We start from the raw sequence: 26,366 nt of genomic DNA, 5'->3' as shown, positions 1-26,366 counted from the left end.
GCCTGGGGAAACAGAAAACGCCTGAAAAGTCGCCTTCCATAACAGAAGATCCTCGTCAGTCTCTGAGTTTCTTTTACAGGGAGAAGAAGAAAAAAAAATTTTTTTTTAACCATGAAAGTTTGGAAATACAGCAATTCAACGCGTAGATCACTGGTTCAAAGATCCCTAACACTTCCTGGTGAGGGGGACTCCACAGGCGAAGCTGCTCCCTCCCCCAGGCCTGCTTAGGAAGTTGTACAAAGTCTTTTGTTTTGGGGGGGAAACAACAAAAGGTAAACAAAAAAGACACTTTGAAAAGGAAACTCTCTTTGTCTCAGTGGAGTAAAAAGTTCCTGTCCCCAGGGGGAAGCACCTCGGCCCAGCGGGGTGGCAGGGCCAGTGAGCACCCAGCCGGAGGGAGACCTGTTGAACTTTGCAAAATTTAAAAAAATGTAGTCACTGGAATAGCACCGTAGTTTTGAACACTTCCTCGTGGTAACAAAATGTGTACTTAAATTATTTTGGTTATTCTGTGCTCATATGTGACATATCCAAACTGTCTCATTTTAAAAAAAATAATAATCACCTCTCGATACAAAGGTAGGCACCTGGCACCTGCTCTGAGGTGGGGCGAAGGCCATGAGTGCCTGAGTACGAGGGAGGATGCCTAGGCAGTTCCTCTGCACTCAGACATGCTTAGAAAACTCATCATTCCACCTGGGACCTTCAGTATTTTATAATAAAGAGGTTTTGTTTTATTTAATGTAACCTTCAAGAATTTAAACACACAAAAATGCGGGGGGTGTTCACAATTTTGATAACCACAGTTGTAAATAGAAACATTCATTCATTTCTCATAAGATTATAAATATTTGATACTGGAACTGTAAAATGCACGTTTTATAAACTAGAACAACAAAAGAAAACAAAAACAGAAACCAACTTTGCTTTCTGCTAAAAAGGCATGTCATTTCATTGAGTTTCCTAAGCAGCAGATGGTTATTCACAGACTTTTAAATTACAACTTTTGTTTTTATACTTTCCTTTTTAAAAAGGTTTACGCTATTATGTACAAAGTAAAACTATTACTGCAATGAAATGAAGAGGTTTAAGGCAAAGAGAGAAGTTCACCCTCAGTCCTCAGGGAGACCACTGGGACTCCCAGCTCAGCCATGGGCACACCCCCTGTGCTGTCCCAGCCACAGATGGACAGTTGGACTGGTCTTTCCCCATACACTAAACAGAAGACAGTGTGGAGTTATATATAATGTGTTTGTTTATATATATATAGGTACTTGGTGGGAAATATATGGAATATATTTAATTTACACTGTACCACACCTTCAAAAATAAAATGTATACTTTAGAAAACAAGAAAAGACAAAAGGTGATAAGAAATGATTATTTACACATTTTCTTCCTTCCTCTAGATCCTGGAGGATTCTGAGTTCTTTTGAAAGACAAGATAGCCACGTTCCAGAACTGTAGACTCAAACACGCCTGGTGTGTGTGTGTGTTCACATGCATACAGACATATGTGTAAACACACATATTTATCTTGGAAGAATGTTCTCTATAGCAGAAGCAGCCACTCCAAGAAAAGAAAAAAATAAAGGAAAAAATGAAAAAAAAAAAAAAACAGGGAAGAAAAAGGAAAGGAAGATGATGCCATCTCCCTCTACAGAGCCATCTGCGTGCCCAGAAACAGCGAGCCATGGCCTCATTTCTGGGACCCTGGCTGCCACCCAGGGTGGCTGATGGAGCCACAGGAAATTCCTGGGGCCAAGCCAAAAGGAGGGTCGCCCCACCGCTCGTGGGCTTTAGGCCACATGCCCCAGGCCTTTAGCCCCAGAACGTCGAAGCGCTTCTGCATGGAGGCAGTGCCCAGGGCATGAGGGTTAGGCCTGTGGCAGGGCTGCAGTGGGACTGGGGACAGCGACACAGACCACAGACACAGACGATGTACGCACATGGTTGGGCCTTGGTGAGGAGGAGGAGGAGAAAAGAGGAGGAGGAGGAAGGAATGAGGAGGAGGGAGGAGGAGGAGAAGAAGAAGAAAAAGAAGAAGAAAGGAGGAGCAAGAGGAAAGAGGAGGAAGGAGGAGGAGAAAGGTGGATGAGGAGAAGGAGGAGAGGGAGTTAGACGGCAGGAGGGTGAGGAGAGGGAGCTGGGTGAGGCTGTGGGCCTGGGCGGCTGCTGGTGAGCATGGAGCCGACTTCCCAGGGCAGGCCTGAGATACGCTCGGCTGCTTCCCAGGGCCAAATCCCAGAACTGGCCCAAGGACTCTGGAAGTCCCCTCTCCCCCACCAGGTCCCCTAAGCTCCCCAAGGTCTTGAGGTGGCTGGCCCAGGCTTGAGGTGTGGGCCCCTCCTGGTGTCCTCACCAAGCCAACACAAACAAAGTGGCAGAAGTCATAGACCAAATAGGAGCTATTTATTCGGTTCACAGTTGTGTGAAATGCAGCAATAAAAAATCTTTGGACTTCAGCAAGTTGTTTTAATTTTTTCTTCTTTTGAAATAATAAAAAAGTGTCCAATGTCATATAATGTAGCTTAGGGGATTAAAAAAAGATGAAACCCTAAGCAGCCCCCTTCGCAAAAAAAGAAAAAAAACCCATAAAATTAGCATAATCTCATAAACACAAAAAACAAAAATATTTTATAGTCAGATATTTTGGATTTTATACCACTTGTAAATTATATATACATAGAATATTGCAGAACCTTAGCTAATACACGATATTTTCACTACTAATGCTGGTATAATCTTTATACACTGGCCCTTTATGATTTTAAATTATTGCATTGTTTAGCGCGGACTGAGACCTGGCCTCCATGCCCCCCGCCTTACTCGCTGTCCGACTTGCCCTCCTTGGCCGTGGTGGAGTGGTTGTACAAGCCCTGTGCCATGAGGTGCACGGCCAGCGTGTTCTTGTTGCCCGTGGCCTTCTTGATCTTGGCGCGCTTGTTCTGGAACCAAATCTTGATCTGTGACTCGTTGAGGCTGAGCTCCTGCGCCAGGCTCTGGCGGCGCTGCTCTGTCAGGTACCTGTTGGTCTGGAACTCGGCCTTGAGCCTCTGCAGCTGCTCCGCGGTAAAGGCCGTGCGCGGCCGCTTGTCCTCTTTGTTCGGGTTCTTCTTCTTTGGTTTTCGAGACCTGGGACCTGGGTAGATGTGGTGGACAGAGAGAAGTCAGGTTACCCAGACGTGTGCCACCCAGTAGGCACCGGGTAAGGATTCTGGGACCCCAAGAGAGGAAGTGACTTGTCCAAGGCCACTGGAGGCTGAATGGCCAGATGTGGGGCTGGACTTCGGGCTGGGCATCGGCTCAGCGTGGACCTCCACCACTTGGTGAGGGAGGACGGGGTGTGATGTAAATGGGGCTATGGGGCAGGCCTAGTCGACAGGCTGACCACAGACGACAAACGAGGGACCTCTAGATAAAAGTAAAACTCCTGGATGTAAGCAAAACTCCCTGAACTTTCTGGCCTGGTTTTTCCTAGCCCTTTCTGAGGCTCTGTTCGAGAACAGGGATGGGGGTAGGTGCTGGGAGAGAGGGTTGGAGGGAAGCCTGGGAAAGGCTGCAGGGTGGTCACAGAAGCAGGAGGCACCCTGAGGGTTGTGATGGGGACCCTCATGGGGATACCCCACAGGGTGCCAGGGGCTGTGGGAATCAGGGGCAGGTGGGCCCTGAGGACAGGAGGGGCCCAGAGTGTCTGCCTCCACCCAAGCTCCTCTATGACTCCCAGCCAAGGGCTCTGTGGGCCCAAGTTCATTCTTATAAGGAAGAGTGGGTACATGCACTTCCCTCTTGGGTCGGGAGGGGCACCGAGCTACTGTGAGTCCTTCATCACCCACTGGAAATCTCCCAGGTTTCCTGTCCAGGAGAGACCTGGGTCTGCAAGGGTGTTGACTGCACCTCCCTTTCCCCAGACATGGGACTTCTTCACTGGGGACAACAGGGTGGCCCAGCTGACCTTGGCCAGGTCCACACTTCTGACCCTCCCCACTGTGCCTCCCCACTGGGATTCAGACTTCTGAAGCTGCCCTGGCCTCCTCCCTATGGACCTACCCCAGGTTTTGGGAAGGGTCGATCTAAGGCTCCTAGGACCTGCTATCCGTGGGGAAAGAGCAGAGGGAGGAGAGCAGAAGGAGGGAAGTGTAATCAGTTTCTTTTTGGTGTTAAGAGGCTCAACCCCCTGGTGTTCCCTGTGGGGGAAGAAGGGAGCAAGGCCATGGGCAGGGAGTGGTGACCTCGCCTCTGGGTTTCAATTTGTGCGGTATATGAATGGGCTTTAGGGAGCATCTGGCCCCAGCTTCATCACAGGTCCCTGCAGCTGGAGAAGGCCAGGGCCCCCCACCCTTCAGGGCCAGAGAGCTGCCGGGCACCCTGAAGAGAAGAGGAATGTGGATCTCATTGGAGGCCCTGGGACTGCACCCTGCCCAGGTCAGGAGAGTCAACTAGGGTGCTGGGGCTGTGCCCAGCAAGAGGTGGGAGACCAACTGGAGGCTCAGGGTGAACACCAAGTACTCCCTCACGGCTAACAGCCTTGTGCTCTCCCCAGGAGCCGGGCCTGGAGAAAGAGGATCTGTGGGCACCACCAGGAGGGCACCAAGGGTAGCTTTTAAAGCAACCCACAGGCAGGCTGACCACCCATGAGAGCACCCACCCCAGTGCACACACACACACTCAGTGAGAGTCTTGTTGTAAGCCCAGGGCTCCACACCAGTGGGCCTGGCTTTGGCGGGGGTAGGTGCAGATTTGGGGATGGAGTTGGCTCTCCGGAATGGTGTTGGGGGATGGGGCACACGGCTCCAGGAGAGGCTTCAGCCTCCTGCTCCCCGAGCCCGCCTCTGTCTGGGTCTCCAACCACTCCCTTCCCCAGAGAAGTGTGTGCCCTACCCCCAAACTCTTCCGGTCCTGGGGCTCTTGTTAATGCACCCATGAATCAACCCTCAAAAAGACACCATTTTATAGAAAGAAATTTCCCTAAAATAAAAATTTTTAGTTCCCTTTTTTTGTTGTTGATTTTCTTTCAAAAGACAAATACTTAGGAGTCTCAGAAACAGAATCAAACCTCCCCAAGAAAACTCTCTCTGCCCTTTCTTTCGGAGAAGCCAAAGAACAGAAACATTATCTTGCAGGGATATTTTAAAGCCCATGAAGATAGGCGACTTGGACTGGGCTGGGCCAGGCGGTGCTGCCCAGCTCCTGGGCCGTTGGGGGCTGGCTCGGCGAACTCCGGCGCCTCACAAAGCCCGGCCGAGGCTCCTCGCCCGGCATTGTGAGCCTGTATGTTAATTAAATATTAACAAAGGAGGAAGACGAGAACAATGGAGCAAATTTCAGATCTAGCTGGAGAAATCTGAATTTCATCAGAAATATGCACGCATATTTCTGCGGGATGGCGGCCGAAGGGCTGGCTCACTCCTGCGATGATCTGGACCAATGACCCCCGCAAAATAGTTGAGGGTTTGGGGGCAGCGGGGATCCGCTGCCAGCTTGGGGTCAAACAGCCCACTCCTAATGGCGGTTCCCAGCCGCAGACCCGCATGGAATGCAGTTGATGATTTCTACAAGGACATGGACTTAGTTTTTTAAAATCCCAGATCTATGAAAAACACAGCCAGCATCTCTGCACGGCCCCTGCGAATGCTGCCTCTTTCCTATCAGCAGTCCCCAGGAAACCTGGAGAGAAGGTCCTTCCTATTTGGGGATGGCAGGTGCAGGGAAGGACGGCTGCCTCCCTTGTCCTCGCTGTGTGCAGGAAGGGGGCTGAGCCCCACCACTGGGGGCTGCCGTTGGCAAATAAAGTGGAGCCAAGGGAAAAGGGCGCCTTTATTTTCCTCCTTCCCTGTGTGTGTCCTCCTGCGTCCCACCGGTCAGCGCAGGCCCGAGGGGCAGAAGGCAGAGCAGCAAAGGGCCTCGCCTTTTCTTCCCCGAGCACAGCCGGGATAACCGAACGGTAGGACGAGTCTGGGGTGGGCTGGGGCATGCATCCCGGGCCTGGCCTGAGTTGAAAGATCGCAGGGAAGGGGTTGAGAGTGTGCACTTCCGGGCCCATCTTCCAGCCACCCCGTTCCCACCAAAAAAACTACAGTGGGGGAGACATGGGTTACGGGCTGGGAACAGATGCCCTAAGGCGGGGTGGAAGAGAGAGACGGGAGACAGAGAGAGTAAGGAGAGAGAGAGAGACAGAGAAAGAAAGGAGGTCCCTTCTACGGTGCTAAGAAGTCTGTGCTCCCTAGCGAATCAGTCCTGCCGCTGGACGGCTGGCCGCTGCCCCGGCAGGCGTCAGCTTCACACAATGTCGCGTGAGTCTTTGTGCGTGTGTGCGGGGGAGGTTCGAGATGTTTTCCTCCCGGTAAGTTCCCGCGCCAGCACCGCCCCCCAGCTCCGCGGACCTCCCCACGGCGGGCTGGGACGCGTGGTCCCCGCGGGCTCACCTGAAGAAGGCCGGTCCGAGTAGCGCGTACAGTAGACCCACGCCGGCCAGAGCATGGGCTGCGCGCCCAGGTTGGCGCCGGCTTGCGAGCTGTCCGAGTCCGAGCTCACCGACAGGTCGCCGCCGCCCAAGCCGCGGGCCTTGAGCGCCCCGTCCAGGGGGCCGCCGGGGTCGCTGCCTTTCTTGGCGCCACCATGCAGCGAGAGCGTCTTGGAGCCGCCTTCCCCGTCACCCGGAGAGTCGCTGCCGGCGGCTGGGAGCGGCCCGCCCGAGCCGGGCGCGCACGGCGGGTTCTGCCGGGGCTCTTGGGAGCCGGACCCCAAGAGCTGCTCCGAGCCGCCGGCGCCGCCGCCTCCCTCTGCACCGCTCGCGCCGCCTTCGCCGCCGGCTCCGCCGCCCCTTCCTCCTCCCGCACCCGCACAGCAGGTCCCCGCGTCCTTTCGCCGGCCGAACTCGGGCCGCAGGATGTTGTCGATGAAGAAGTTGGTGATGCGGTGCGGGTGCTGGTGGTTGCCGGGCGCCTGCAGGACCGCGGGCAGCATCAGAGCCCGCCGGCGCCCGGTGTCCGCTTCGCCCGGGCTGCTACCGCCGCCGCTGCCGCCCGAGCCGCCGCCGGGGCTGGATTCCGGCTGCCGCTGTCCCTCCACCGCCGCCGCCGCTTCGCCGGGCTTGGGGTCATTCTCCTCCATGCTGTTCACAGTAAATCCCAGACTGGTTCTCCGGGGACGCCCTTCCAAATCAGCCTTCGGCCCTCCCGCGGTGCACACGCAGACCCCCGCGCCCCCACCCCGCCGAGTCTTCCGAGGGCTTGCGCGGCGGCCGCGGCCAGGGCTGGGGTCCTACAAGTCGCCGGCCGCGCTCGGCGGGGAGCCACGTTTGAATCCACGAACTGGGTTAGAAACACCAAGAGCCGCGCGGCTCGCCCAGACGCCGGGAGATTCAACAGAGCCAAGTCCTCGACTTCGCCGCGCGGCCAGGCTCTAGACAGTCGCAGTGGTCCGGCGGGGACGCGGGCCGCCTCCCGGGCTCAGCGCTCTTCTCCGCGTCCGGCCGCCTCGGGCTCCGGCGCCGCCGCCTGGGCCGCCCGGGACGAGAGCTGCGCGCATGCAGGCAGCGCACTCTCCGGCGCTCACGCCCGCCCGGGCCGGCTCCGGCCGCCGCCGCCGCCCGGCCGTCCCCGCCCGCGCGCCCCAGCCGGCCCTCGAGGGTGCGGGGCGCCCGCGGTCAGCGCGCCCGCCACCTCCCGCACGCACATGGAGGCCCCCTCCGCGCGGCCGCCGCCCCGCTGCGGGCCGGGGCGCCCCACCGGCGTGCGGCCGCGCCCCCGCCGAGCCCCGCGGAGCTCCGCAGCCCGAGTCGCATGGGTGAGAGACGCGAGGCCAGGGCCGGGCCGGGCCGGGCTGGGCCGCCCGCGCTCCCCGGCCGTCCGCCGCCCTCGCCGCCTCGGCCTCCGCGCGGGCTCGGAAATTTCCAGGCCACTCGGCGCAACCTGAGACACTTTCACTCTGGATTTTTGTTCTTATTTTTAACAGAGCCCCCTCGAGTGACGTCGCAGGCCGGTCTCCTGGACACGTGCCTCGGGCCAATGGCCGCGGCGCCGCGCGCCCACGTGATGCTCCGGCCGCCGCTGGGTGACAGGAGCCGCCCGCCGCCCCTCCCCCCCTTAAAGCGGCCGCGTCCCCCGCTCCGGGTGCGGGAGCCCGGGAACCCGGAGAGACCCCCGACCGCGTCTCCTGCACTCGCCTGCGCTTTCCCTGTCGCTTCGCGGTTCAGGGATCTGAGTCACCCCGCGACAGCCCCGCCAGGTCACCCCGGGGCGTGTAGGTGGGCACGCACAGGAAGATCGCTATTTTTAACATTTCCATATTGTTTACCGTGGGATGAAATCCCACAATTCCTTGCACAAAATGCATAAATAATATTAAATGAGCTGCCGAGATACAAAGGGACTTTTGTGGTCCGCTTTCCTTGCTGATGGAGAGGAATAGTGTCACTCCCATTTGACTCGGTAACCCGGCAGCTTCCTGTCTTAAACGCAGAGCTGGCGCGCAGGACACTCCTCCTGCAGACACTTATTGTAAGTGTGCGTGTGTGTGCGTGTGCGTGTGCAGGGAGGCGCGTGCATACGGCCGCATTCCACCCGGGGACAGCGACCCTCATGAAACATGCATAGCAATCCGGAAGAGCGGGGAATGCAGTGTGCGGCTCCGTTTGCGAAGGGAGAAATCCAGGAGCCTCGGAGGTTCTAAGGGAATCCTTTTTGCCAAGGAGGAGAGGGGTGACGGTTCAGCTAAGACTTCAAAACCAAGTCGCCCGCCCCCCTCTAACTTCTTTACTCTGGTTGAGGAGCTCCCAGACCGGTCATCTCATTTTCTTTGTTTTAAAATCCTTTAAACTAATTTTGCAGGACAGCAGGGCCCATTTGAAAGGAGTATTAGGAATCCAATGGCAAGGGTGGGAGCCCCAGTTGGTTTCTCCCCTCCTCTCTCTTCATCTTTTCTAGACTTTCCTTCCAGCTGTTGTCAGAATGTCCAAATGGAAGTTCTGTTTCCTTTTCTCTTCCCCCTCTCCCTTGGGCTCCTTCCCATTTGCTCTTCTCTACCCACCAAACACCCGTTGTTACCCCAGGCTCACCTGTCCATCATCTAAAATGCATTTTTATGGAAATGTGTGAATTCCTGGAAACATCCGATAGGGCAGCTCTGGGGGTGTGGGAGCGTTTGCATGCCATAAGTACCCTCAGGGCAGGGGAGGTGGGGAGGCCGCAGCCTGGCATGGACACCCTAGGGCTGATTGGCCTTGGGCAGCTGCAGGGTGCTCAGCAGCCCAGACCCCCGCACAGGCAGCCAGCGGGGAGCTGCCAGGCCCTGAGTGAACTTGGGGAGTCAGGGCAAGCATCTCCCAGGCAGTGTGGCCTGCCAGGCCCCCTGGAGGCCTGAAGGTTGCGCCCTGGCCTTGCGAAGCTCCCTTCCCGGGGTCCATCCCAGGTGCTGTCCTTAGTCTGCAGGCTTCAGAGTGCTGGCGGGGCTGAGATGAGAAACAACAGTTCCCACAGCCTGCTCCCAGGAAAATTACCCCCAGCCAGGAGGGGAGTGGTGGGGGAGGAGGTGCTGGGCTGGCCTCCTGGTCACTGGAGGTGACTCTGGTCAGAGTGTGCCGTCTATCCTGTGTGTCTAGGGCAGGGTGGGGAAGCCTGTTCTCGCTGGGGCTGGATTCCTCCACTTTTTCTTCATTGGAGGAGTCCTTACCAAATGTTCTGACTAGGCACACACCCTGCCAGGGGTCCTCCCCGAGTCTCAAAAAAATCAAACTCCACAGTCTACCTGCCCCCAGGAAAATAGGGCTGGTGAGAGTTTGTGGGACGTCTTATTGACACTTACTTGGTTTTCTGGGGGGAGAATTTTCCGCAACTCTGGAAACCCTGATGATCACCAGTCAGGAAAGGGAGGGTCCAGTGACTTTGGGTCTCCTGAACATGGTGTTGGGGGAGGAGCGGCTCTGAGCTGTTTTGCTTCCTGCAAAACCATCCCAGGTTAATGGCTCCTCCTGTCCCATGAAAGCCAATTAGGCGGCTTCCTGAGAAGTATTTTCTGAATTCATAGGACTCTTTGCCTCTGACTGCCTCGGTATAAATGGCCCCAAGACGCTGGGCTTCAGCCCTGTGCTTTCCTGCGACGCAGACCCCAATTCGTGGCTGCAACAGAGACTCTGGGAACAGAGCGTCACCTCCGGGGCGCCTGGCGGGCCGGTGGGCGGAGACCTGGCCGCGCAGGGTCTGCAGGCTGGGCCGTGGGGTTGGCTGGAGGAAGAAGAGGAATTCGTGGGTCGCTGTTGTGGAAAGGAGGAGGGTGAGAGGTGGAGGGAGGAAAAGGAGAAAGATAAATAAATGAAGAGAGAGATAACTAAAGGGTACCTGGCCCCCAAAGTGGACCCAAACACGAAACAACTCTGGGAAAGCGTTGAGAGGGGTCACCGTTCAAAGGGCCGGGGAAGCTGGGATGGGGCTGCAGAAAGTTGAGCTGCCCAGGGGCTGGGCGGTGCTAAGTTCCATACACACGGAACTCTCCGCAAGGTGTTTCAGGAAGCTTCGAGAAGCGCGCGTGAGACCCTGCTGCAGCTGGGACGGCGCCTCGCGTTTTCTGGTGATGCGGGGCAGTGGCGTGTCTCTCCTCCGCTATACCAGCCCCGGCTGCAGCGCGCCCGCGAGCCCAGCGCCTCCGCTTTCTCCCCCGAACGACCGCCGCCCTCAAGGTCGGCCTTTCTATACGGATCAGACTAGCCCTCACCGGACATTTGTTTCTCCCGGGAAGGAAAGTGAGGCTTTGGCCCAGGAACCCCGTTTTCCTTCTAGCCTCACCCGGGAATCGGAGAGCGCCCGCAACACCCGCTTGCGGAGGACGGTCCTCCATATTTCCCAGGCTCGCTGCACAAAGAGGGGCCTCAGAGAGGGCGAGCAGGAAAGCAGATTCCAGATGCCGTGCGCCTCAGGACAGGGACGCTAGTTTTGCAAACAAAACCTCGGTGAAGCGCCCCGGAGACACCGGGCGCCCGGCTGCCGAGCTAGGCTCCCGTTTTTATCCGAAAACGAGGCCAGAGAAGGGAGACTTTTCCGGACCCTCTGCATCCCCTCACTCGCCTCGCTTCTCTAGGTTGACGTGGTGACACTTGGAAAAATGGACTCAATGAGAGCCATTCGCTCGCGGCGGTCTAGTTACTCGCGGGGCAGAGAAGCCCAACAATCCCTGAGAGCGAGATCTCCACCCCAGCCAAAGCAGGCCGGGCCAGCTCTGCGCCCCCGGCCAGGAGCCGAGCCCCGCAGGGCCAGGCCCCAGGCGCCGGGCGGGGAATTGGGGCCGACAGGAGAGAAACACCTTCCCCCGGGCGAGCAGAGAGCCACCCTCGGCTCCTGGTGCTGACGCTCCGACCCGGCCTGCCCGCAGACAAAGGCCGAAACGAAGGGACGCGGGGAGCAGGGGTGGGGCGGGCGGGGCCAACCGGCGCAGACGTTGCGTGTCTGCGCTCACCTCTGAGCAAAGGAGGACCCGCCTACAGGCCCACCGGGCGAGCTCAGGGACCGGTTCTGGGAGGCTGGGTCTAGAGTCTGGGACTTCTTCCGAATAACCCCCGGAAGGGAGGGGTTAAATGCTGCAGCGGCGGGCCTGGAAAGGGCCGGGAGCGTCGTAGGAACTGGGGTGCACAGGCCCTCGCATGCCCAGCGCTTCGCCTTTCCCCGCTTCAGGCCCGCCAGGGGCGCGCGTGGCGCGGGCAGAGCCTGGTGGGTGGGTTGGCGCCGACAGAAGCTCGGCCGGGGAGGTGGTGGGCGGGCGCATTGCACGTCCTGGTTCTGCCCGGATCGCTGGAGAAGCGCCTGTGCTGAGCCAAAGCTCCCTGGGCGTTGGGGAAGCAGAGTGGGCCAGGCGCCCACTGGGGACCACTCTTCTGTCCTGCTTGATACTTAGCCGAGGCTCGCCCGGGGAGGGGGGCAGCTGGGGGCCGGTGGGCAGATCTCCAGAGCTGGCGTCTAAAGATGCAGAAACTGTCCCTCACCTGGTTTCTCTGGAAAGCAGTCACTTCTGAAGGAGAATCTGAAGGATGGCTCTACTTGTGCTAGCAACCCCCACACCTAAACCAGGTCCTCTGTACCCGCTCCCCATTTCGGCTCTCCAGCGCCAGGGGAGCCTCATTCTGGGTGACCTGTCTTCCGTCTTCCCAGGAATCACCTTTCCTTGGCAGCTCCCTGCCTGCTCTCTTATCCTGTTTGACTGCTGTTCTTAATAAAATTTGGACTCCTGTGGAAGGTGGGCCCACTTCCACTCAAGGCACACCTGAGACTCCCCAAACAGGCCTGCACTCTGGAGTCTTCCGGGAACCCTGGGAGGGGCAGGTTTGGGAGCACAGACTGTTTCACCACCTAATGCCTGGATTCTTATGAAAATGCCCCCTCAAAATCGCAGCAACCCAGAAGAAAGTGGCACCTCTCAATCCAGTCAAATAAGTAAAATTAGTTTGGCAAAGGAATTTGAAGAATGGCACCCATGGCTTGAGCTAGCTAAGCATACCAAACAGGAAGGAAAACACAGAAAAGGATAATGAGCCTTGAAATACATTAGCCACCTTCTCCAGCCTTGCAACCATTCACAGATGGAGGAAATTCTAGTATGTATCCACCATCTTCCTTTTGACCTTTGGAAAGAAAACAAGATGTTCAAAAGAAACCCCTGAAACACCAGTCCCACCTCCCAGAGCCTGACGTTTTCTTCTCTTCTCTTCTTTCCCCAAAGGCTACAGGTAATCACAGAGAGGCTAGTGTAGCTTAAACTCCTATACAGTGACTTCCCAGCATTTTTGGAAATAGGATTTCTGTAGTTAGAGATTTACAGAATATTAGGCAAGTACAATCTAGATTTAACTCAAACTATCTGGATCCAGCCCAGCCAAACTACCTAGAGCTTGTTAGATGATAATTCATTAGTCTAGATTTCACATGAGAAAGAAAATATCTAAACAATCACCCCCACTCTTAACTATCACAACTGAATCATGCTTAAGCGGGAGAACTCAATTAATTTATATAAGTTGGGGGAAATGTATTTTTGAAAACATATGTTTAAGCTAAAGTCATGAATTGATTTTTCATTTATCAAATATAACTATATAAAGATATATAGTTTTATATAAAAAGGCAACTAAATTGCGAATTAAATTCAAACATTTCCTCTACTTAAATGATCAGTTCCTCTGAGTTCAACAAAGTTGGCCATTTCTTTAGCACGAGCATCTTTAATTGACATACGTGCTTACATGTATGGTATGGGGGGATCCCTGTACCCAATCAATCCCTGTGTTGAGTATAGAAGCTTGTGTGAAGCGTGGCGACCTTTTACAAGCACAAAGCCTCAGTAGTGACCTTCGTGGACTCACATGCGGAGGGGCACTGTGTCACCCCTGCATCATGGACTCTTGCCTCTAGCCTTGTCCAAGGCCCAAACCACCTTTCCCGGGGATGCTGTGCAGTCTCACTCCCACCAGGGATGGGGACCTGCTGTCCACCTTTGGACACACTCCCATCCTTTCCCTCTCATCCCAGCACTTCTGGCTCCACTTAAAGGAAAGCAGTAGAACAAGATTTCTCAGTTAAGGCACATTATGGAAGTGCTCTGTTTCTCCTCTAAAAAAATCCTCTTTTCCTCTAGAAACTCACTCAAATAGAGTTTAGAAAGGCTGTGTTGTAGTTTATGTTATGGAGTTGCAGGGTTTTGTGTGTCTCACATCAGTTAATCCCCTAAGACACAACAGCCTCTGTGATGACGGCAAAGTTGAGCAACTCGACACCATTTGGGGCATTAACACAGGCTAGGAGAAAGAAACGGGATACGCGCTAAGGTTTCCCACGTATGGAGCGAATGCCCTAGAATTCCTTGGGATTTACACCTCCCCATCTACCAGGAAGGAGAAATGCGAGCTGTTCTCATTCACTGCCTGCTGTTTGTTCTCTGTTCGTACTGCCAGGACTAATTTTGGCCGCTGCGCAACCTTTGGGTTACAGATGTTAGGGGGCCGCGCCTAGGGGGAAGGGGACTCTCAGCCCCGGCCAGAAAGTTTGGTACTAAGGCGCTGGGCGTGCTCCCAGGGCAAAGTGCGGGTTCCTCAAACGAGGAAGGTTGGGCGGCACTTAGGGTTTTCTGTCTTGTTTGCAGACACAAGTTCAGCTGCACCTCGTGCAAAACAGCCCTGAAAGCTCAGGCTTGAAGACGAAATGTGGAGCCCAGGCTCCTTCGATTGAAAACCTCGCTACGAGGACACTCTCCGCAGTCGCCGGCCAGAAAGGATTTCGGATCAAGATCCGCAGAGTGGTGAGCAACTCCCAGGGTCCGAGGCTGAGCTGACTGCAGGCTGGTAGCCCTTCTGCCCGTAGGAGAATCTCCTTTCTGCAGAAACTACTCCTGGAAAACAAAACCGAGTGAAAAGAAGGGCAATGCGGGTCTGCGCGGAGGGGAGCTCCCTCCCCGGGGAACGAGGCGCCTCGCGCTGGCTGACTCGCCGGTGGGGTGCAGGTAGGGGCAGACTAGGGTGAGAAGGGGGGATCGCGGAACACGGGTCCCCTGCGGGTCCGAGGGACAGGGTGCAGGCGCATTCCAGGCACCTACGGCAGTCCCATCTGCTCTGAGGAGCGGGAGCCGGCCCCGGGCTCTCCACATCTCCCGGGAATCCAGAAGCTGGACTGCGGGGCAGTTGTATCGGTGGGGGAGCCCCTAGCTGGATTTTCCTTCCGCTTGCTCCCTTTATCGAGTGCCCACGCCCGGCAGGAGCTGGCTGTGTGCCGCCAGGGGTGGGTGGAGGTGCGTGGGGCGCGGGCCTTGGCTCACTCACTTGGGTGTGTCCCAGTCTTTTTCCTCCAGAATTAGAGGCCTCTGCAGGGGGCAGAGCCCCTCGCCCTCTCTCCTAACTCTCCTCCCCACCTCGACACGGCCTGAGCTAAGATGTGGGGAGTTTCCAGGGCTGTATCCCTAGGAAGCCCCGAGCACTTTTCCTCCGAAGGTCGAGGAAATCAGGTCCCTTCTCTCTCCCTAGCGCCCTCTGAGGAAGCCGCGAACCTCTGGGCGAGCATGGTTTTACTGGGGATTCCCAGAGACCGGCCCTGTGCCCAGCGACGCCCGGAGGGGAGAGGGAGCTCTTTGGAGGGGCGGTGTGGGGGTGGGTGTCTACACTGCGTCCTCTGGCTCGGAGCAGGACCCGGTGATGCGCCCTGGCCGAGCTCCTGTCTCCTAGGGATGGAGGGGACTCGGGCCCTGTCGGGACCCTTCGACAAGGAAGGCCCGGGGAAGCCTGGATCCAACAGGCACCGGGATCCAGGAGGCAGACTCCTTGGTTCCGAACGTTTCTTCCGGAGCAAAAACTTGCTCCCGGTTCCCCCAAGTCCCTCGCAGGCTGGGAGGTGAAGGGAGGGACAGAAGCTGGGCCTCCTCCGCAGCGCCCAACACCCTGGGCTCTCCGGGCCCCGGGACTCGGCTCGGGTGCGTGGAGGGACGGCCTGGAGCGCAGATTTGTGAATGAACTCGGAGCTCTTTGCAGCTCACAGATCAGAGGCTGCGATCGCCCCACCGACGTGGTCCAATGAGCCGCTGCAATAAGCGCTTAGCGACGAAGCTGGGGCACGGCCTGGACTCTGCGGCTCCGCGCTGCGCGGGGCCGGACGGGGGAGGGGCCCAGCCACTGCAGCAACTTCAAAGCCGGTGTCGGGACTCAGCGATGGGTGGGCTCTCCCCGGGCCGCACGGTTCGCAGGGGCCTCCCCTAACCCCCACCGCCACCCCGCCGAAACGCCCAGAGGCGTTCCCAGCCCAAGTGATACGTGACTCTGACTCCCGGTTGTCTTCGCGCCCTCCGCTCGCGCGTCCTTGGCGTCTCCCCCGGGACCCGGGGGGCGATCACATCCTGAGACCTAATCCGGTTACTTCCGGGCGCGGGTCTCCACCGCCTCCCGGGCTGGTTGGACTCACTTCCTAAGTAGCTGTCTCATTGACAGCTCCCGCGCCGCCAGTTCCTCTTTCAAAATTCAAGTCTTCGGCTGCCTCCCTGAGGTTCTGCGTGCGAAGGGAGGGGAGGGGAGGAAGGAGCAGACACCCACGTGTGCCCGGGAGGGACCCACACAGACTCCCCGCTCCCGCAGCAGAGGCCCTGGGCCCCCTCTTCAGAGGGAAATCGATGAGCAGACACTAAGCGACGCGAGTCCCGGCCCCTTCCCCGCCGGGGGATCTCCGTGCGTTCCAGAAGCGCACCTGGAAGCAATTCTCCTAGCGTAACCGTCGCCTCCTAAGCCTCTCCAGCATCTTCACGTCTCCTAAGCATCTGCACATTTCTGCGCTGTTTTCTGGAGGACCTCGGAGAGGCGGAGGGGACGATGGGGTGCCGTGGGGGCAGGGAAGGAGAGAGGTCAGGGGTTACGCAGGATTACGGCTCGGCTCGGTGACCCCTCTCATCTTCCGTGGCCCAGGGAGGGGATCTGTAGCGAGGGGTCCGGACCTCTTTTGCAAAACCGAACTCTAGGGTAGGGCTTGCGTCCCATGAAGCACCGGTGAAGTCCAAATGAAGAACGCCGGCGAGCGGCCGGGAGCGGAAGAGAGCAGGTTCTAGGCGCCCCGGAGGGAAGAGGGGCATGCATCCGCAGTGACCATGGCTCGAGGTGGCGTGTCTGCTCCGCACCCGACTGCAACCAACCCGGCCTGCGCCCCTCCACGCTTGAACAGGGCGGGTCCACCCGGGCGGCGAGCTCCGCGGGCGCAGCGCAGCCTCAGCCCCGCGCCTCCCTCCCGCTTGCTGGGGAAGAGGTGGGAAGCCCTCTCCGCCGCACCCTGGCTCCCACCGCAGGCCTCCGTGAATAAACTCTCTCAGGGGGACTGTACTGTCCCCCATCCTCTGTCCCAGCCTCAAGAGGGACTTCCTGAAAATATGGCAGCCAAGAATAGGGTGAAAATGTGAGACTGAGGTTTCCTTCTCCACCTCCCCCTGCCCCCTGCCCCTTCACCTCCCCACTTCCCACCAGCCCAAAGGGGTCCAGCTGTAACCACCACCACCGCCACCGCCACCTCTACCGTGCTTACGACTGTCACCATTTCCTTCCAGCTCCAGCTGTCTCTTGGACGCCTCCACTGGAAGGCCGACGGGCATCTTCAATTTCACGTGTTCACTTCAGAGCACCCCTGAGCCGGCTACCCCTGCTCCCCTGATCTGCGCCTTCCCAGTTTCTCCCAGTCACCCAGCTGGCCACCGCGCAGGAGACATCCCTGATCCTTCATTTTCTCTCTGGAGTCACCCCCTGTCAATTAGCAAGGCCTGTTGGCTCTGCCTCCACATCTGTTCCACAGCTCCCCCAAACTCCTCCGTCCTCCACTAGCCCCCAAGCCCTTTCCCCTGCGCCTGCAGGGTTGCATGGCCTCTTAACCAGCTCTCCACCTCACACGTGTGCCCTGTGGTTCACTGTTCTCCATACAACAGAGTAAGCTTCAGCTCAGACCTATCCTTGGTCAAAACCAGTGGTTTCCACGTGCGCTGAGAATTAGACACATTCTTACAATGTCCTTCAAGGCACCATGAAATCCACCCACCACTTCCCTTACCTGAGGTTCTAAGTCTAGTTTTGCCAGTTCTTGAGCCTCCAAGCCATGGCCACCTCAGGGGAGCTCTTTTCCTTTGGTCCTGGCTCTTTATTCATCTGGTACATTCTTTCTGTGCATCTTTGGGCACAGACTGTCCCCCAGAGAAAGGTCATACGATCTAAAATGACTCCCTAATCCAGTTGTGTTCTCCACAGCACTTAGGGCTACTTGCGGTTGTAAATGTGTTGGTGCGTTTTTTATTGGTCTCTTATCTAGAACGTACCTTCCGGAGGGCAGGGCCTTGTCATCTTCCTGGCTGTACCCCCAGTCCTGCTAAGGGACTGGCATACAGTAACATGAAGCCAGTGCTCTCAGACTTTCTGGTCACAGGACTGCTTTATGCTCTTAGAAATTACTGAGCCCCCGAAAGAGCTTTTGTATATAGCAACAGATAGATTTAGACGTCTATCCAGTGATTTGCACAGTATTAGAGATTGAAATGGTAATGTTTTAAATATATTGATTAATTGATTCATTTACAATGATAATAAAAACCCACTTCATGTTTACTTAACATATTTTAATGAACATTTATTCTATTCCCCCAAGCAAAAAAAAATAGTCTGAAGAGTGGTCTACATTTTTGTACCGCTCTTTAATATCTGGCTTAATTAATAGAAGATAGTTGGATTCTCATTTTTCCTTGTGCCGCCCGTTATTTTGGTTCAGGTATATGAAGAAAGTGCAGTCTGTCACAGATACGTAGTTGAAAACTGGAGGAGTATTTTTCAGCCTTGGCAGATAATTGTGGATATTTTTCCTTGATATTACCCCAAAATTCAACAAATGGTGGTTTCTTAAAGGTTGGTTGCAATGTGGAATCTGAAACCATGTCAATGAACATTTCATACTCTATTACATTAAAATCCATTGATCTATCTTGCACTTTGAATGGCTCTTTTGGCCACAAAATATTTCCTTCCTTCCTTCCTTCCTTCCTTCCTTCCTTCCTTCCTTCCTTCCTTCCTTCCTTCTTCCCTCCCTTCCCCTTTTCCTTTCCTTTCCTTCCCTTTCTTTTCCTTTCCTTCCCTTTCTTTTCCTTTCCTTCCCTTTCTTTTCCTTTCCTTCCCTTTCCTTTCCTTTTCTTTCCTTTCCTTTCCTTTCCTTTCCTTTCCTTTCCTTTCTCTTCTCTTCTTTTTGACAGAATCTCTCTCTGTCGCCCACACTAGAGTGCAATGGTGCAATCTCAGTTCACTGCAACCTTGCTTCCTGGGTTCAAGCGATTCTCCTGCCTCAGCCTTCCCAGTAGCTGGGATTACAGGTGCACGCCACCACACCCAGTTGATTTTTTGAATTTTTGGTAGAGATGGGGTTTCACCATGTTGGCCAGGCTGGTTTCAAACTCTTGACCTCAAGTAATCCACCTGCCTCAGCCTGCAAAATATTTCATACCACTGTATATTGGTCATTTGGAAAATATTGGTTCACTGAGTTATGCAGGTCTTCCAAATGTCGAACTATTTCCTTAAACAATATCACAAAATCACATTTGTTAATATCACCACTAATCTCATTGGAAAGCTCTTTAAATTTGAGAGGTTTTCCAGCTCATGGTGTTGGATACAAGTTTTCAAGAATTTTAATTTTCACTTGAAAACTCACATTTTACCATTAGTGGCAAATACTACTTTCCTCAACATGACAGGCACGTTTCATTTATTTTTGAGAAAGTATCTGCCAAAGACCTAAGTCTCAATAACCGTGATTTGTCTGTTGGATGCTATTCCATGTAAAATGGGGCTCTGTGAAAAAGCCGGCTCAGTTAGCTCATGGCTGTAGCCCGCCCGTCCTTTTCCTTGGGGGCAGCTGTTCTCCTGTATGACAGCTCCCCATTTCTTCACCCAGAATATTGAAAAGACATGTGCTCCAGAGCTGAGCTTTAATAAAACTAATTCTTTTTACTGCTTCTTCAAGAATATTCTTAAGTGAAACTGGCATTTGAAAAACAAAACACAAAAAACAAAAAACCTGTGAGTGTCTGGCTGTGAAGAGCATGCCATCCGCTATCAGTGCTGATGTCCACAGGCAACAAAGCTACATAATGACTCACAGTGTAACTGTAAAAATTCTGGAGGTTGTCTTAGGGACCCCCAGGATCTGCACTAAATGAGATTTCATAAATGAATGGATGACTTTTCCTACACAATCATGTATGGTGGATACTAGACGTCCATAGTTTCTCATCCAAAGCTATTGGCCACAGACACGTTTCAGGATTTCTTTGATTTTGGAGAGGCTGGGTGGTGCACATATCAGGTGCCACCTAACCCCATGGAGTGTGAGCAGGGCCCTGTCTAACACATTAATAGTTCTGTGGTGAAGACAGGAAAAGCCGAACAAGCAGGTAACAGTCACAAGGGGCCCATGTCTGTTCAAGTCAGGTTCTGCCATCCAAGGAGGTAGGAAGATACCCTCCCATTTTGAAAGCATTTGGATTTTGGAGTTGTAGACCAGGGGTTGTGGGCCTATCTCCTGATCTCCACTCCACAAGGGTACCTCGGGGAGCAGATGGCGGGTGAAGGAGCTGGGAACGGAGCACCCGGGGCCTGTTGAACTTCCACTCTGTCATCTCCCCTCCCCTCCCCACCCGATGACCTCAACCACATGGCCCTCCTAACACCAAGTCATCCAAGGCCTTTCCTGCCAGGCCCTGGGATTCTTTCCCTCTTCTCCAACCTTGTGTCCTCCACACACTCTGAACTGTGGCCACGCGGGACCACTCTGCATGGTCTTCTGATATTCCACCGGAATCTCTCTGATCATTCTGGACTCTGGGCCTTGTCTCTCTAGGGCTATAGCACCTACTGGTGCCTCTCAGCTTCCCTGTCCTCCCTGGGATGCACCTTCTTTTTTAATTTAGTTTTTAATATTTATGGGTACATAGTAGGTGTATATATTTGTGGGATGTCATGTTTTGATACAGGAACACGTGCAGTAATCACATCATGGAAGATAAGAGTAGCTATTCCTTTAAGCGCTTATCCTCTGTGTTGCCAACAATCCAGTTACACCCTTTTAGTTATTCTTAAATGTACAACGAAATTATTATTGACTATAGTCACCCTTTGTGCTATCAAAGAGTAGATCTTATTCATTCTTTCTAATGACTTTTTTGTACCCATTTGCCATCCCCACTTCCTCATTCCTGAAGGACCACTTTGGATTCCTGAACTCCCAAGAAACGTTCCAGCTTTTGGACTTTAGTTTTTCCAATATCACTTATGAGGACCCAAGTTCTACCAGGGCTTCTTCTACATTGAAAATAATTATATCTAAGACTGAAACAGAAATTTTTGTCTTGGCAAATTTGATATCTGGAGGGTGAATATTACTTAGAAAACAACCACCTTCTACTTTCTGCTTCTCTGAATTTGATGATTCTCGGAGCCTCATGTGAGTGGCATCTTGTATTATAGTATTTGTCTTTTTGTGTTTGGCTTGTTTCACTCAGCATAATATGCTCAAGGTTCAGCTGCATTGGAGCCTGTGTTGGACTTTCATTCCTTTCTAAGTCTACTATTCCACTGTGTGTATGTAGGCAACACTTATTCACCACATTTTCTGTGCCCATCCATCCCTCTGTGAACACTTGGGAGGGGTTGGGGACGCATGGCCCCCAGCCATAGGTGTGCTGAGCACTTAATATGTGCCCAGTGTGGCTGAAGAGTGGAATTTTCAATATTAATTAATGTAAATATAAATTTACAAACAGATTTTCAATTCAGCTCCTGGGAAATCCCCAAAGATGTCTGAAATAACTTGGGCGTGTGAATCTACTTTTTTACCTGCAAGCTTAATAAACCCTAAATGCAGGTCAAGTATTTGCCATGGAAATGCAATGCCCAAGTTGAGAGATGCTAGAGGTATAAAATGCATGCTGGAATTGGAAGACTTAGTACCAAAATTAAAAAAAAAAGGAGGTAAAATGTCTTGTTAATTTGTATATTGATTACTTTTGAAATGATAATATTTTGGATATATCAGGTCAACTAAAATATTACGTAAATTAATTGCATCTGTCTCTGGTGTTCATGTGGCTGATAAAAAGCTTAAAATTGCATTGTGGCTCACATTTTCTTTCTGTTGGTTTTGCTAGCCTAGAACGGGTCTCAGCTCATCAGAGAAGGGAATGAGGGGAAGAAGAATTTTGCAGGGAACAGGGCTGTGAGGTGCACTGTCAGGAGTCAGCATAGGGCTTGACTGCCTTGCTTTGTGAGGTGAGGGTGTGGTGGGTGGCTTCAGGGAGTGAATGGCTGCCATAACAAAGTACTACACACTGGGTGGCTGAAATAACAGGAATTTATTCTCTCACAGTCTGGAGGCTGGAAGGCCAAGATCAAGGGCTCAGCAGGGTTCTGCTGTCTCCAAAGGCTCTGAGGGAGGATCCTGCCTTGTCCATTCCAGCTTTTGGTGGCTCCATCAGTCCTGGGAGGTCCTGGGCTCGCAGCTGCATGGCTCCAGTGTCCCCCCCTGCCCCCTGTCATCAATGAGTGGCCTCCTCTGTGTGTCTGTGTCTTCTTATGAGGTCACAAGTCGCATCGCATTAGAGCTCACCGGAATAAGCTCATCTAACCTTGATTACATGTGGAAAGATCCTATTTCTAAATAAGGTCACATTCACAGGTATTGGGGATTAAAACTCCAACTTATCTCTTTGGCCAGCCCCTAACAGGAAGGTAGGCAGTGTCTGGATTCCAGCAGGCTCGTAAGTCCTGCTAAGGACCTTGGCCTTTTCGTGGCACGTTCCTGAAACTCTGTATTCCTTCTTCCTCACATGTGAATTGAGAGAGCATAGCACTTCCCTCACAGGGCTGTAGGGGAGTTAAATGTGCCGTATGCAGAAGGCACATAGACAATGCCTAGCACACGACAAGTGCTAGAGGAAACCTCACTTTTTTTTTTTTTTCCGAGACGGAGTCTCGGTCTTGTCACCCAGGCTGGAGTGCAATAGCATGATCTGGACTCACTTCAACCTCCGCCTCCTGGGTTCAAGCAATTCTCCTGCCTCAGCCTCCCGAGTAGCTGGGATTACAGGCGTCCACCACCCAGCTATTTTTTTTTTTTTTTTGTATTTTTAGTGAAGATGGGGTTTCACCATGTTGGCCAGGCTAGTCTCAAACTCCTCACCTCAGGCAATCCACCCACTTCAGCCTCCCAAAGTGCTGGGATTACAGGCATGAGCCACCGCGCCCGGCCTGCTTCACTATTTGTATTGCTATTTCTCCTAAAGGCAGAAGAAAGCCACCCAGAGTTTTCCAATGGCAGAGAGGTAAGTAGCATGGAGGAAAGATCAGTTTTAGAACTGCCCTGTCTGATAGCACTGCCATTAGCTCCATGCAACTGTTTGTATTTTAACTTATTAAACTTAGTAAAATCGTCAGATCGGCTCCCAATTCTCACGAAGCACGTTCTGTGGCCAAAGAGTACGGCCCTGGGCAGCACAGATGGAGAACATCCCATTGTTGTAGGAAGAAGAGCCTGTAGGCAACTGAGAAGGAGAGGAGGGGGCATGCATAGAGGCATGGGACCCAGGGGAGGGGTCTCAGCTGACAGGGAAGGTGAGGAGAAGCCACAGAGGTGAGCCTCAGCAGTGGCAGAGCCCTGGGAGGGTAGAGGGAGGCTTCCTGGCTAAGCAGTCCATGGTGAGATAGGGACCCCTGAATGAGAACAATGACAGTGCAGGTGGTGGAGATGGTGACGATAATTTCCAACATTTACTGATGGCACAACAGGCATCATGGGCCAGACGCAGTCCCAAACCCCTTACGGAGAGTATTCCTTGCTCACTTACTCCTTCCACACCCCATGAGAGATGGATTATTAGTATGTCCCTGTCTCAGCTAACGAGGCTGAGACATAATAGGTCATGTAACTTGTCCAATTTGCAGGGCAAGGAAGTGGTAGGACATGGATTTGAGCCCAGGTTATGAGCCCAGAGGTTGAATTCAGGGAGCCTCTTCACATCCTGCAGGGACCTTCTTATTGCCACGATGGTGGGGGGCATGCCACTGGCGTTTAGTGGGTAGGGGCCCCTTCCCAGCCATGTGTGGGACAGCCGTGCAGTGAGGCCCGTTGCTGCCTCGAGGAATGTCTCGCTGGACTCTGAATGAAGGGTGCTGGTGACGAAGCTCTGAGCTGGGAACCAGATTCTCTGTGTCACAGTTACAAAGCACTGCTTGTGTGGTTTTGATCTAGGCTATGAATGCAAGCAATGGAGAATCCTGGAATTACTGTGCTGGGCTTTCCTAGAACTTCAGCAAAGGTTCTTCTTTCGGACAACCCCATCTCTACCAACAGGACCACTGGGGATTGGAGGGCTAGGAAAGCCCAGCTGTCCCTTTCTCTGGTGATTACATCATCTGGTGCAGACGTGCCTGGGCAATTACATGTGGAAGTATGTGTTACTTTGTTACACACTTATTTTTATGTATTATTTTATTAGAAATCACTTTGATTTATTTGTCTATTACAATTAACACAGTCTATTGGTTTTGTAAGAGCATCAGTGCCCAGGTGTCCATGTTCTTTATGAGCCACACATTTGGGGAGTGAAGGGTGTGGTTCCAATGGTTCCATGCTGCAGACGCCTCCTGCACAGGCCTTGTGGGGCTCGCTCTTCTGCTTGGGTCCTGTCCTGTCCCTTCCCAGGTGCAACGGGAGTTGGGGGTGGGAGGGGACTTCCCCACTGATGTGCTAGATGGAGGGAGGGGAGCCTGAGAAGCAGAGCAGGGAGGGTGGTGGAGGACTGAGGAAGGGTCTGGGGAGGGGGAAGGAGCGGGGTCAGCATTGCGGGAGTCCCACATGCTACCGGCTTAGGCACTGGAAACCAGAAGGAGGTGGGGTAATGTATTGATCCATTTTCACACGGCTATAAATAACTACCTGAGACTAGGTAGTTTACAAAGGAAAGAGCTTTAATTGACTCACAGTTCTGCACGTCTGGGAAGGCCTAAGGCCACTTACAATCATGGTGGAAGGCGAAGGGGAAGCAAGGCACGTCATACACGGCAGCAGGAGAGACAGAGAAAGGCGAAGCCCCAGACACTTATCAAACAGCCAGATCTCATGAAAACTCACGATCACAAGCACACCATAGTGGAAATCACTGTGATCCGATCACCTTCCACCAGGTCCCTCCCCTGACATGTGGGGATTACAATTGGAGGAGAATTGAGTGGGAACACAGAGCCAAACCCTATCAGGTAAGAAGGTGAGGAGAGGGAAGCCTCCTCCCCTCCCAAAGGGCCTCATGGAGGAGGGAAGGAAGGGAGAAGGCTGAGGGCACAAGGTCAAGATGGCACTTGAAGACAAGGGAGGCCAGTGAGGAAGAAGGCTGAGGGAGGGAGGACAGAGGCTGAGGTGGGGCCGATGGCCTGAGGCTCAGTCCCCTGAGACATCAAGAGTGGACAACCAGGAGCATGGTTCTCTGGGACAGCAGCAACTCCTGCCACATTCGGGACTGGGGCAGGGCCAGGAGGATGGAGGGGCAGTGCTGGGGGGAGGCGGTGGGGAGGAGTTTCAGGAGGGTGAGGCTGGGGTGTGCACGGGACGCCAAGGTGGGGGGCCGGGGCAGGGAGGGGGCCGCACGCTGTGCTCCCCAGCAAGCCCGGCCTGGCCTGGCTGTCTCCCGAGCCTCCTCACTGCCCTGGCTTTCCTCTTACTCTTCCCGTTCACTCATCCACCCCTCAGGACTCAAAGTCTGTGGGTGCCTCTGGAGGGAGATGGTCACCCTGGGCATTTGCAGGAGCCCTGCAGACACCCGGGCGGTTCCTGGAGTGTACGGCGTCGGAGGGTGAAACCTCCCAGGACAGGGAGTGCGACTTGTCACTGCTCGTCTCCCGCACCCAGCAGTAACCACCAGGCACATCTGTGGGTGATCACTGTGGCCTGGAGTAACCACCAGGCACATCTGTGGGTGATCGCTGTGGCCTGGGCCCAGCTTGGCACTGTCTGCGTGGAGCCAGTCACTCAACCTCATCACAGCCCCAAGGGGTGTTTATCCGCAGGGGCTCTCCAGAGAAACGGCAGATAGAAGAGCTACAAGAGTATATGAAGAAGTGTATTTAAAATGATTGGCTCATGCGGTTATGGGGCTAGTAAATCCAAAGTGCCTGCAGCAGGCCAGCATGGAGAGCTGAGCTGCCACCCCGAGGCTGACTCTCTTCTTCTCTGGGAACCCTCAGTTTCTGCTCCTCAGGCTGTCAGCTCATTGGACGAGGCCACCACATCACAGAGGGGATCTCTGTTACTTAAAGTCAACTGAGTGTAGATGGAATCACATATACAATGTCCCCTCCCAGCAACACCTAGATGAGTGTTAGATGAATCACTGGGTACCAGAGTCCTGCTAAGTCGACACAGAAAACTCATCGTTTAGGCTCAAATCAGATCTAAAGTAAGGATATTAAAATGCAGGTTCCCGCTGGGTGCGGTGGCTCACGCCTGTAATCCCAGCACTTTGGGAGGCCGAGATGGGCGGATCACGAGGTCAGGAGATCGAGACCATCCTGGCTGACACGGTGAAACCCCGTCTCTACTAAAATACAAAAAAAAAAAATTGGCCGGGCATGATGGCGGGCACCTGTGGTCCCAGCTACTCGGGAGGCTGAGGCAGGAGAATGGCGTGAACCCAGGAGGCGGAGCTTGCGGTGAGCGGAGAAACTCCAGCCTGGGCGACAGAGCCAGACTCCGTCTCAAAAAAAAAAAAAAAAAAAAGCAGGTTCCCGGGCCCTACCCCAGAACTACTGGGCCTGACTCCCTGGGCATGAGACTTGGAAACCTTCATTT

General features: G+C 54.1%; 1 protein-coding gene and 1 long non-coding RNA gene across 2 annotated transcripts in view; one reads left to right on the top strand and one right to left on the bottom strand.

The window, feature by feature from the left end:
* Window positions 1-711: 711 nt before the first annotated feature.
* Window positions 712-7,521, bottom strand: EN2 (engrailed homeobox 2). Its single transcript, XM_001106130.5, has 2 exons — window positions 6,426-7,521; window positions 712-3,142 (listed from the first exon to the last, which is right to left on the bottom strand). The coding sequence occupies exons 1-2, from the start codon at window positions 7,111-7,113 to the stop codon at window positions 2,826-2,828; spliced, it is 1,005 nt and encodes a 334-aa protein (XP_001106130.3). The 5' UTR covers window positions 7,114-7,521; the 3' UTR covers window positions 712-2,825.
* Window positions 7,522-8,372: 851 nt separating this feature from the next.
* The window catches only part of LOC114677082 (uncharacterized), a 37,862-nt gene continuing 19,868 nt past the window's right edge, over window positions 8,373-26,366 (top strand). The window contains exons 1-2 of the long non-coding RNA XR_003728430.2: window positions 8,373-8,501; window positions 14,122-14,277. This is a non-coding gene — a long non-coding RNA (uncharacterized LOC114677082). The remainder of the gene's footprint in view (window positions 8,502-14,121; window positions 14,278-26,366) is intronic.

Source organism: Macaca mulatta, chromosome 3 (assembly GCF_049350105.2).
Source record: "Macaca mulatta isolate MMU2019108-1 chromosome 3, T2T-MMU8v2.0, whole genome shotgun sequence".
Lineage (NCBI taxonomy): Eukaryota > Metazoa > Chordata > Mammalia > Primates > Cercopithecidae > Macaca > Macaca mulatta.
The sequence above is the reverse complement of the archived record's forward strand: the minus strand, read 5'-3'. Positions and strand labels throughout refer to the sequence as shown.